This window comes from Podarcis bocagei (assembly GCF_964188305.1).
Source record: "Podarcis bocagei genome assembly, chromosome: 14".
In the NCBI taxonomy this organism is placed as follows: Eukaryota; Metazoa; Chordata; class Lepidosauria; order Squamata; family Lacertidae; genus Podarcis; species Podarcis bocagei.
In genome coordinates, this window is record NC_138139.1 from 55,261,015 (window position 1) to 55,272,789 (window position 11,775).

The 11,775-nt window shown below is 50.6% G+C and overlaps 1 protein-coding gene across 1 annotated transcript; it reads left to right on the forward strand.

Annotated features, from left to right (window-relative positions):
* The first annotated feature begins 865 nt into the window (after nt 1-865).
* On the forward strand, nt 866-9,498 carry INTS15 (integrator complex subunit 15). The gene is made up of 7 exons (XM_081170342.1): nt 866-1,016; nt 2,624-2,822; nt 3,655-3,876; nt 4,396-4,561; nt 5,446-5,970; nt 7,585-7,624; nt 8,533-9,498. The coding sequence occupies exons 1-7, from the start codon at nt 874-876 to the stop codon at nt 8,729-8,731; spliced, it is 1,494 nt and encodes a 497-aa protein (XP_081026468.1). The 5' UTR covers nt 866-873; the 3' UTR covers nt 8,732-9,498.
* The last annotated feature ends 2,277 nt before the right edge of the window (nt 9,499-11,775 follow it).

The window sequence follows — 11,775 nt, forward strand, 5'->3', positions numbered from 1 at the left end:
ATGGCTCTGGTGGCCAGGCAGACGCCACAATGGGAGGCCCACAAGGAGAATCTGAGCACAAAAACAATTATTCCCTCCTGTGGTTTCCAGCAACTGGTATTCAGAAACGTTCCTCTGGCTGACCACGGGGGCAGAGCAAAGGCATCTTGCATGAATTTGCCCAATCCTCTTTTAAAGCCGTCCAAGTTAGTGGCCATCTCTGCCTCTTGTGGGAGGGAGTTCCACAGTTTAACTGTAGGAAAAAACTGCAATTTGAAAACTGTGCATCGGTAGCTATTGGGGGCTGCGTCAAAGAACACCGGAACAGCCTGACTATCGCTGGATGAGCCCCCACTGCCCCCACTCCCCACAAATGGGACCCGGGCATATATTGCCCCTTCTCCTGGAGGAAGACTGTGCGAGTGGCAACGTGGACAGCTTCGGCCTCCGTGAGCAGGGGAACAGCAACTCGGGAGCCCCTTTTAAGCCATCGACGTCGGTGCCCGCCATCGCCACGTCTTCCGGCAGCGAATCCCACCGCTTCACGATGTGCTGCTGCAGGAATTAGTCCCCTGCCCTTCCTAGATGCGCGACCATTCAGCTTCACGCATCTTCAGGCATTCCGACGAGACGCGGACGGGAGACGCGGGCTCGGAAACGTGCCTGCAGCAGCAGCTGCTCCTGAGGGGGCGTGGCTCCGACACCGGAACGCGGCGCGGCGCTCGGATTGGGCAGCTTCTGAGCCACGCCGGCGAATGGCGACCGCCGCCCCGCCCCGAGCCGCCTGACGGGGGCGTGACCGAAAGGACCTGCCACGCCCCCTCCTGCACGGCCCCGGGCAGCCAGTAGGCAGCGCTGCGCTCGGATTGGTCAGTTTCTGAGCCGAGCCTGCCAATGGCCGCCGCCGCGTTAGGCCGTCCTTCTTGGCCCTCACCGGCCGCCGTCCCTGTCCTGCCTCGGCGGCAGCAGTGGCCCGAACATGGCGGCCTGAGGCGCTTGCGGAGGAGCTGCTCCTGGGGCGGGAGGCGGGCGAAGAGGTGAGGCGGCTGCCGCCCGGGACGGCGCGACCCTTCCCGCCGCCCTAGCCGCTGGGGGTGGCGCGTCAGGGCGGGCCCTGTGCACGTGTGAACAGAACACCCGTGTTGGGCGGGGTCGAGTCAGGGCAGAAAGTCCCGCGTTCCGGTTCCCGAGCATCTCCGGCCAGGGCTGTCAGGAAGGAAACCAGTCGGGCCGTGTAGGCCGGACTCCCCAGTTTATCGCCCTGCCGGTGGGGCTTGTGGTCCAGCAACGTCTGGCAGGCGCCCGGGGGGAGAAGATAGAAGGGGGGCGGTGAGGGGTAAAGAAGGGCGCCGAGTGAGCTGCATTTATTGCAGTTTTCTGGATGCGCTTCATAGATCTTTCATTTTATGTATATGGTTTTAATTTTATTAATGCTTAATTATTATTATTTTATTCCCCAACCTTTATGTTTTAGATGTTCCTATTTTATCTGCAAGCTGCCTTGAATCCCTGTCAGGGGAAAATGCATAAATAAATATAATGATAATAAATAAGGTCCCTTCCTGTAGTCCTCTGCGCTGGTGGATTTATAGTGTTCGCCTGCATTGTTAACTGAGAAGGGTACTTTTGAACATGACTGCAAAAAATGAACTGGTGTTGAATTCTCGTATAGGTCTGTGGTGTTTCTTCCTTTCTCCTGCTCCCCAGTTAAAGTCAGTGGAGGCCTGGCCCATTAGGGAGTGGGCCATCAACCTCTGAAGACCTTAATTGGCACCCTCAAAAAGCGTACCAGATTCTGAGCCTTCATTAAAAATATAAAACAAGTCTCTAGCCCTTCTAGAAAGAAGGTTATGAAGCATAATGTGCACTTTTTAAAGCAGGTTATGTTAAATGACCAGCCTGTCAGTGATTTTAGCCAATGAGTGAAGTCAGAGCTGTGATTGAGAAGTGAGTTGTTTGGACACTACATAATAGGAATTGCTGGGATTCCAACAGGGCCGTATTTATAAAGGAGTAGTTGGAGCAATTGCACAAATGAAAGGCCCCAGATTCTGAGCTTTCATTTCAAAAAAGGAAGTCTCTAGCTCAGGGGTCGGCAACCCGCGGCTCCGGAGCCGCATGTGGCTCTTTTACACCTTTGCCGCGGCTCTGGGACAGATACTAGCGAGGGGAGGAGGCGCATTGTGCGCCCCAACACTCCCCACTGTGGCGGGCACTGTACTGGCTGTGACGTCGCATGGGGGCGGTGCGTGCGTTAGTCACACATCGTCCCTACGTCACCTTCCCGCCCGCCCGCCCGCCCGCTACATTGTAAGGGGCATGTACGCTGGTCACTGCATTGAAAGGGGGCATGTACGCTGGTCACTGTTTTGAAGGGGAGTGAAGAACACACACAACAAAAAAGGTAACTTGTTAATTTAACGTTTATTTCTATGAGGAGGAGTAATTCTGAGGGGTTAAACAAAGAAATAATAAAAAAGTGACAAAAAGGTTATTTTTATAATGACGAGTTTTGCGGCTCCCAGTTTTTTTCCCTTCGGAAACGGGTCCAAGTGGCTCTTTTTGTCTTAAAGGTTGCAGACCCCTGCTCTAGCTCTTCTAGAAAGAAAGTTGCAAAACATAACGTGTGGACCTCATATTGCAGGAAAACCATGAGTGACATCCGCCACTCGCTGCTCCGCCGGGATGCCCTGAGCGCCGCCAAGGAGGTGCTCTACCATTTGGACATCTACTTCAGCAGCCAGCTGCAGAACGTGCCCCTCCCCATTGTGGACAAAGGCCCCATCGAGCTTCTGGAGGAGTTCATCTTCCAGGTTCCCAAGGAGCGCAACTCCCCACCTAAAGTAGGTCGTCAGACATCAAGCCCCATCAAGGGCCACGTAGCCAACATTGCTCCTCTCCATCTGGGGCCTCATATTTGCCTTTGGGAGCCACCCTTGAGGAAATCTCTCTGCCCTCCCATGTGGGGCTGGAGTCTGATTAGAAAAGTGGTGGGGAACATCTAGGCCTGCAAACTCAGCTTGAGGTCAAGCAGGGTCACAAAGGTGAAATCAGGTGATTGACAGGTGTGCAACCTGCTCATCTGTCAAAGTGCCTTGCAGGGGATGGGGATGAGGGAGCTCAACATCGCTCCTGCTGGCTGGATCCTGTTTTTTTTAGTTTATTTGTAAAAATAATTGTATAGTGCCGTATCATAAAAAGATACCCAGTGCCATTGCTGAGGGGGCCTCATTGGGTTGGAGGGGGCACCATTTGTTACTCTTCAAGGTTTCTTGTTTGTCAGTCAGACTAGGTAGGTCATTGATCTAACGTGAGTAGCTCCAAGGTTATTCTGTGAAAATCGGATAGGGAAGATTTCAAGCTGTGGCCCTCCATGTATTTTGGATGACATCTCCCATAATCCCTGGCCATCCATAGAGATCCTGGAATTACTGGCTAGCTATCTTAACATTTGTCCTAGGAAAACTGGTGTGTAGTATTTTAAAATATGAAATAGCCAAACAGATATCTTTGGTCAAGATACGCATATGAAAACAGCCCTCTTGTTTTCTTTGATGCTATAATGCCAGCCTGGGTGATGATTGGGATGTGGTCGGAAAAGACCCTCCTGCGGGGGGGGGGGGTGCTTTGGCCTTGGCTCATAGATGCCCCGTCTTTTCTTTCTCTTTCTTTCAGAGGCTGAACTCACTGCAAGAGCTTCAGTTACTGGAGATCATGTGCAATTATTTCCAGGAGCAAAGCAAGGACTCTGTCCGGCAGATCCTTTTCTCCTCCCTTTTCAGCCCGCAAGGGAATAAGACAGATGACAGCAGAATGGCCTTGCTGGGGAAACTCGTCTCGATGGCAGTAGCTGTGTGCAGAGTGCCTGTCCTGGAATGTGCAGCTTCATGGCTGCAGGTGAGAGTTTACCCCAGGTGCAGGGACCTTGCCTTCCCTCCCAGAGGAGCTTCCAGGCAGCCTCCCATCCAGCCAGTGACCAGACCTAGACCTGCTTCACTTCAGCAAGGAGGCTGCTTTTCCACCTGCTGGGGGTGGGGGCGGCATCAGATTAGGCAGGGCTGAATTGTACCCTACCCTGCTGGTGTATATGCAGAAACAGGCGATAGAATGGCCTGTTTGTCCAGGTCACATCTTGCTCAGCATTCCTCATATTGCTCTTGTAAAGCTACAAATCCTCTTTGAAGGACCAGTGCTCTTATTCCGTGATAGGTAGGCTCACTCAGAAGCCTTTGGGGGGTCAGATCCTTTAGCTCTTCATCTTCAAGGCTATCAACAAGCTCGGGTTGCAGCCAGCATCATTCCGACTGGCGCCTTCATGCAGCATCCTGCGTTTTGCTGGAGCCAGGCTGTGTGTGGCTTCGCCAGCGCTGTTCCCCCCCAGTTTCTCATGGTGGCTAATTGTGCGTCTCTTTGCAGCGGACGCCAGCAATCTACTGTGTGCGGCTGGCCCAAGCCTTGGTTGATGACTACTGCAGTCTAGTGCCAGGCTCTGTCCAAACCCTAAAGCAGATCTTCAGTGCCAGCCCTCGCTTCTGCTGCCAGTTCATCACATCGGTCACCATGCTGTACGACATGTCGTCTGGTAAGTTCCTCCAAGTGAAGCTCCTGAAGCTGCCCAATGCCATTTGGAAAGGCATGAGACACGATACACGAAGATGTGTCATGTTCCACACATCCTGATGTTAAGGTTGCAACAGATTGTGGTGGCCTGAATCGGTTTGTGTGCAACTTTACTCCAGGGCAGGGCCAGAGTCAGAGACTACGATATGTATGATTGACTCTCCAGGTATTTTCATTGCTGCTTTGTGGTCAGTTTCCTCTTCCCCTTGGCTCGGTATGTTTGATGGATTCTTGTGATAGCTCTCATTTTTAAGCTCTCTGCCATTTAGATTTTATCTCCTTGAGTTTTGTTCTTGGTAGTGCAGTTGCTGTGTTTATGAGTTCTAAATGCTGTGAGCTGCCTTGGCCCATTTGTCGAAAGGTGGGATACAGATGTTTTAAATAATCTACTATATATTTTGGAAAGCTGTTTGTTTGTTCGCAGTGCATTTGGATGTTTCTTTAGATATCGGAACCAAATTTTACATGAGACCAAGGGGCAGGTTTTTGTGTTTGTTTGGATACAAGGAGACATCATTTTGAATCCAGATGGCAGACTGAACCTTTGAAAGCTGCACTGATCTTTTGGGTTCCTTTGAATTCCCAGCCTATGCTGGGAGGCTGCTGGTTCTAAAATAAACATGAAAACACCTGAGCAACTATGTTGGGAAGAGATGGAGACAGGAACTCCAGGCTGCCTGGCCCCCCTGCCCTTGATCTGCTGCATCCCCCTTTCTAAGCAGCCTGCAGCCCACACTTGGGTGTGGAAGGCTCTGGTTCCAGGGCCAAGCATTGGCAAGCCCCAGGTGCTATTTCCAGTCCTGCCATTTCTATGGTCTCCAAAGCTGGCTTCCCCTTCTTTTCCAGATGACCTCATCCCGCCTCCGGACCTGCTGGAAATGGTTGTGTCTTGGATCTTCGAAGACCCCCGCTTGATCCTCATCACCTTCCTAAACACGCCGATCGCGGCCAGCCTGCCCATTGGGTTCTTGGAGCTCACGCCGCTCAGTGGCCTGATCCGCTGGTGCGTGAAAGCTCCGCTGGCTTACAAACGGAGGAAGCCCCCCGTCTCCAACGGCCACCCGGGGGGAAAGCTTGCCAAGGACCCGGCTGCCGCCTTGGACAAGGGCTGCCAGCCCTTGTACTCCAAGCTGCACCTCAGCGTCCTCCAGGTCCTGATAATGCTGCAGGGGCACCTGACGGAGAAGAACGTGTACGGGCGCCTAGGGCTGGTGCCCTTCGACCACGTGGTGGCTCTCGTGGAGGAGATGAGCAGGCTCTCCGATGAACTCAACCCCCTCAACGCCACCAAGGAGACGGAGCTGGCTCTCGACCGGCTGGCCCAGGCCTTGCAAGTGGCCATGGCGTCTGGAGCACTGCTGTGTACGAGAGGTAGGCGCTGGGGGCAACCACCAGTGAGCCCATGCAAGCCGGCAGAAGACTGTGCCGAGGCAAGGCGGGGGGTGCGGGGAAGTAGCAGGGAGGTGGGGAGGAGACTTTGGGCATAAGAGGAGCTGAACAGAGAGATAATAGAAGCTGCCTAGGCCGGGTCAGAGTGTTTGTCCATCTGGGCCAGAATTGCCTACTACAGACTTTCCCAGCGTGATTCCTTCCAGATATTGCTGGGCTCCAACTTCTTCCTCTGCCACCATCCCAAGGTGGCTGGGAATCTAAATATCCAGAGGGGAAGCAGCACATAGTGGGGAAGCCTGCTCCAATTTTCAGGATCTTCCCCAATGCTGCCTTCTACTTGATCCTTTCAACTGCAGGTGGCGGGGATTGACCCTGGCACTTGTGTAGCGGCTAAGCCCCTGCTCTCCGGTTGTTGCCCAGTGTAGCATGAATCCAACTAAGGTGGAGAGGCTGTTGTCCAGAGGTCACACTGTCTGCAGTCTGGGGCCTGTGCAGAGCTGGGCTGCCTCCCCCTTTTGCAACAGCTCTGGTTCTCTGTGTGTGATGGTGGGTAACATTCGGGGCACACTTGACCATCTCTCAGCTCCCTGCCCCAATCCCTCCCAAGTGCCCAGGGAGCAGAATGCCATCTGGCTGGGACTCACTCCTGCCGGAGGAAAGGAAGAATCATCCCCTCCCCTCACCCTTTGAAGAGGTTTTTAATTGCCTGGGTGCTCAGAAGTGAGTAGGAACATGTGGGCACCGTCATTTATATAGCTGTCATTTTAGCAATTGCATCCTGTGTGTGGTTTTGTTGAGTTTTATGTTGTTAGCTGCCCTGGACACCATTTGGGGAGGAAGGGCAGGCTACACGTTTTGATAGTAAAGAAATACAGTGGACCCTATGGATATGAACTTAATTCGTTCCGGGGGTCTGTATGTACCCCGAAAAGTCCGCATCTAGAGGCACTGCTTCTGTGCACGTGCGCAGGACAAAACCCGGACGTATATACTTCCGGGTTTGCCGCATTCGCAACCCTGAAAGTTACGTTACCCGAAGGTAGCATAATCCGAGGGTTCACTGTACTGTAAAAGTGGGTCCCAGCCAGCAACATACCTGCTTCCTCTTCTGCTGATTTATCAGGATTGGGACCAAACATCAGGGGGTCCTGCTCGCTGTTTGACAGCTAACCAGCCTCTGTGGCTCTCCCTAGTGCTCTTGCTCCCCAATTCTCCTAATCTCTCCACCTCTTCGTTCAGGACAGGAATGTGAATTTCCAGACATGCCTCTCCTGAGAGTGGAATCAGACGCCCATGGAAGGATTTCTTTCTTGGAGGTTTTTAAACAGAGGTCGGACCCTTTGGGGATTCTTTAGTTGTGATTCTGCTTTGCATAGGAAGAGGTGATCTTTTGGGTCCCTCTCAACCCTATGATTCTGCCACAACAGTTCCACAAATCACTTCTCCAGGGTTGCCGTGTTGTTGAAGAGCAGCTCTCCACATGGGTCTGGGATGGAGAAGCTGAGCGAGAGTTCAGGGCCCCTCCAGGAGAGAGCTTTCCCCTTTGTCTTCCTGTTTCCACCTCCATTTTTTTTTTCTGTTCTCTCCTTCCAGAGGATCTGCGGACGGTGTGCGCCAGACTGCCACACAACAAGTAAGTCCGTGCTCTGTGTTTACAATGGAACTGAAACCGCTGTGCCCTTCCTAGAAGTATTGTCCAAGAGACACCCACAAAAGCAGAAAGGTGTAGATTGGCAAGCTGTGCTTCCACAGGAAAGTGAAAATGACAAAAGTGCGGTGGAGCCAACCCTTTCTCCCCCCACCTTGTTGTCTGTGACAAGGACAGCCAGGACTCCGTGCTGCCCTGCTGGCAAACCTTATCCACCCCTGCTTTGCAAATGGCTTGCTTCATTCTAATGGTTCAAGGACACCGCTGTGGGTGCTTGAGTCTTATCTCTGTACATGAAAACGAGGCCATTTTTAGCTGCTTACATAGCCATGGACTGGGTGGAAGTCCTTCCGTTGTGCCCAGTGTTACGTTTGCCAGGAGAGTCAAAGGTTTTTCTCCCTCTCTCCTAAATTAACACAGGAACTCAGGGACATCCCGTGAAGCTGAATGTTGGAATGTTCAGGGCAGATCAAAGGAGAGTCCTCAGATTTAAACTGCGGAACGCAGCACAGATTTAAACTGCGGAACTCCCTCCAACAGGAGGCAGTGATGGCCGCCAAGCTTGCTGGCTTTAAAGGAGGATTAGGCAAATTCCTAGAGACCAGGGCTCTCGTTGGCTACTAGTCACAATGGCTTGGCTCTGCCTCCGCAGTCGGAGACAACAGGGCTTCTGGATACCAGTTGTTGGAAACCCCAGGAGTGGAGAGGGTTCTTGTGCACAAATCCTGCTTACCGGGTTTCCCATCTGGTTGGCCACAGTGAGATCAGGATGCTGGACTAGAGGGGCCATGGGCCTGATCCAGTAGGCACTGCTTCATGTCGCTGTAGAATCCTGTTCCTCAGCAGGCCAGCTGCCTTCACCCACAATTGTCTCTCTGCTTCTCTTCCTGCAGCCTGCTCCAGCTGGTGATCTCGGGTCCAGTCCAGCAGCCCACCCACGCTGCTTTGCCCCCTGGGTTTTACCCCCCCATCCACACACCCCCTCTGGGGTATCCCACCCATGCAGCCCACCCAGCAATGCCAGCTCACCCAGCTCACCCCGTACAGACATTCATTCCAGGCATGGCGTTTCCTTATCGGCCGATCCGCTAAAGAAACTGGACTTCTCCTCTCTTCAGGGAAAGAGTGTTTTCCACCCATTACAGAGAGAACCAACCGTTACTTTTTGCTGGGGGTGGGCGGGGTAGGGCTGTGCAATTCCTCCTTCCCAAAGAGACCTTGAAGGCCCTGGGCGTTAAGATCCACAGGGGGCTGGTAGTTGTTTTTTTAAAGAAATAATCTTGTATGAATGAGGAGAAGACGCTAATCTGACTGGAACAAATGGGATCTTTCTTTTTTACTGTCAACCCAGTATGACGGTTTTACGCAGGAGGGTAAATGTCATGATCTGGTATTCCACTCAGAACATCTGTTTGCAACTCCTTCCTCCCCCCCCCCCTCAAGTGACGAAGTTTAACTGGTTCTTATGCAAGAGAGCCTGGAGAGAACAGCCCCACTGTGTTTTGTAAGCTGTTTTCTTGGGGTCCTTTTTATGTGAATATGTATGATTTCAGTGCAAGTACATTTTTTTTAAAAAAAAAAGAATTGCAGATTTTTTTGCTTCAAAGTTAGCAGTCTGTGGCATTTTCTGTAAAAGCAACAACGAAAAAGCAACGATAACTGGCCTTCAATTTCTTTCTCTTACATTATTCAACATGTCTGCAGCTGGTTAAGTGAAACTTGAACCTTCATTGCTCTGTTGCTCTGGCTGGTATCTTTCACAGGGTGAATTTGGGTGAAATATTTTTTTCAGAAATATTGGTGTCCATCTAACAAATTTCACATGTTTTAAAGCAGAAACTAAATCACATCTTAAAACTCTCTGATATTTAATCTTAAATTAACTTCAGATGTTGCTGTTAAGGGGATGTTCAAATCAAGGCGGGTAGGAATGCATTTTTATTTAAAGCATTTTTATCCTGCTCTTCAGCAGAAAAAGACTCACAGAGCAACTTACAAATGTCAGTGATAAGACAGTCCCTGGCCTCAGGCTTGCAATCTAAAACACATGGCACAAAAGGAAAAGGTATTGGTTGGGTGGAGGAAAAAAGAAAACTCAGGGGCTAATTATTTGTTATAGATTTCTTGTAATGACAAGATGGAATAGAAATACATCAAAGAGAGGAGCCCAAAGTTGCTGGTCTTTCAGCAGCCATGTTTCCCTCCCTCCCTGATAGCTGTTGATGGTGGGGGTCTTGGTCTAGTCCACTATGAAATGGGGGTGGGGATGGGAGTTGTCTTCTGGGGTTTACACAAGACATACACAGACCTGCTTTGGACCCTAGGAACTACACACAAGTGCCAATATGTTAATGAGGATGTATTTCAGGAGCTGAATGGTCTTGGCTCAAGGTCAATTTCTTTCTCTTTCAAGCCCTTCTAACTTTCAGAGGATGATGTAGAGAGGACTGATGCTTTGACAATCTTCAAAATGTTGCCATTGGCCCGTTTGGTAATGGGGAGCTATAACGCCCCATGTTCCACAGTGCCTTGTCCACAGACGTCAAGCCAAAAGGCTTGTAATGTGGCTTGTAACTCTCTTAAATTAACAATGAAGGATCCTGGTGTTTGTATCTGCCTCCATATTGCCTGCGGCAGAGGGCAGAAAGTCTCTTGTCAAGCCTTCTAATGAGAAATAATCTCTGTCTTAATTTCAAGACACATGAATGATTCAGACTGGCCTTGTTAAGTCTTCCTTGTATTTTGAAAGGGAAGGAACTGATTACTCTGAAATGCAAAATGTCTTCTCTAGTTACAGATATTTTCCAGTATTTGTCCCTTGGGCCATGTTACTTCTGATTTCCCCGATTTCAGCTCAAGGTCATCTTGCCCCTATTTTCTTCTTTGAATTTGGTGTTATTTATTTAGTATTTTATTCTGTTGGAACAAGTTGGACCTCTTGATTCTCAGTCAGGCAAACAGCAGGCAGATCTGCCTTGATTTCTGCAGCTGAGACCCGTCTCTGGCTACAAATGCCAAACTGGCTCTAGAAAGCTGAAAGTTCCCCCGAGCTGAAGCGCAGCTGTACTATTGACAATCTTCTCTTCATTATTGTGGACAGCAGTGATACAGGGCTGCTGAATATGCACCAAGGGTGTGGACTTCTAAACTGAACAACTAGATTGGTGGCTGCCCTGAATCCTGCCAGCTTTTTAATAATAATAATAATATCTTTATTGTCATTGCCCCCTTCGGAGACAACGAAATTTTTGTGTAAATAAGCAGCCTAATCCTGTGCCGAAGTAGGGAATTTCAGTAGACTTAGGCATGCTTAATTCTGCATGGGAAGGGGTTGTAAGAATTACAAATATAGGTGGGGGCATGTGCGTGTCTACTCACAACCAAACACCCGCCCAGACCCAAGCGTGCCCTCCATGCTGGGCGACTATTGACTTGCATAGCTCTAGAGAAACGGGCAAAGGCTGACTTTTCCAAAACCTCAAATTAGTCTCGCAGCTTTACTTAACGTTCAGTTAACATTTAGAGGGGTCCATTTATCCCCCGGTATGGGTTAAACCACAGAGCCTAGAGCTTGCCAATCAGAAGGTTGGCGGTTCGAATCCTTGTGATGGGGTGAGCTCCCGTTGCTCGGTCCCTGCTCCTGCCCACCTAGCAGTTCGAAAGCACAAAGTGCAAGTAGATAAATAGGTATCGCTCCGGCGGGAAGGTAAACGGCGTTTCCGTGTGCTGCTCTGGTTCGCCAGAAGCGGCTTAGTCATGCTGGCCACATGACCTGGAAGCTGTACGCCAGCTCCCTCGGCCAATAAAGCGAGATGGGCGCCGCAACCCCAGAGTCGTTCGCGACTGGACCTAATGGTCAGGGGTCCCTTTACCTTTATGGCTTTTCTTAGCATTCTCTTGTAACAGAAAGTAGCTCTTTAAGAACCTGTCAGGACAAGTTTTTGCAGATTCATTGTAAGGAGAGCTCTGCTGGATCTGCCTTGAGACTCCTATCAGCCCAGAATTCTGCTTCTGCCCCCCTCCCCTGCCTGGCAAACAAGGCAGATAACGATATCTTTATTGTCATTGTCCCGTGCAGAATAATGAAATTGAAAATCAGTTGCCCTTTGCTGCAACTGGCTTTCGGGCACAGCTGT

Bases quoted from the DNA above. Each gene is read 5' to 3' on its own strand.
- INTS15 (XM_081170342.1), top strand. From the start codon at position 874: ATGGCCGCCGCCGCGTTAGGCCGTCCTTCTTGGCCCTCACCGGCCGCC. The intron at 5,971-7,584 runs GTAGGCGCTGGG...CTCTCCTTCCAG, and splicing joins AGCACTGCTGTGTACGAGAG to AGGATCTGCGGACGGTGTGC. The intron at 7,625-8,532 runs GTAAGTCCGTGC...CTCTTCCTGCAG, and splicing joins GCCAGACTGCCACACAACAA to CCTGCTCCAGCTGGTGATCT.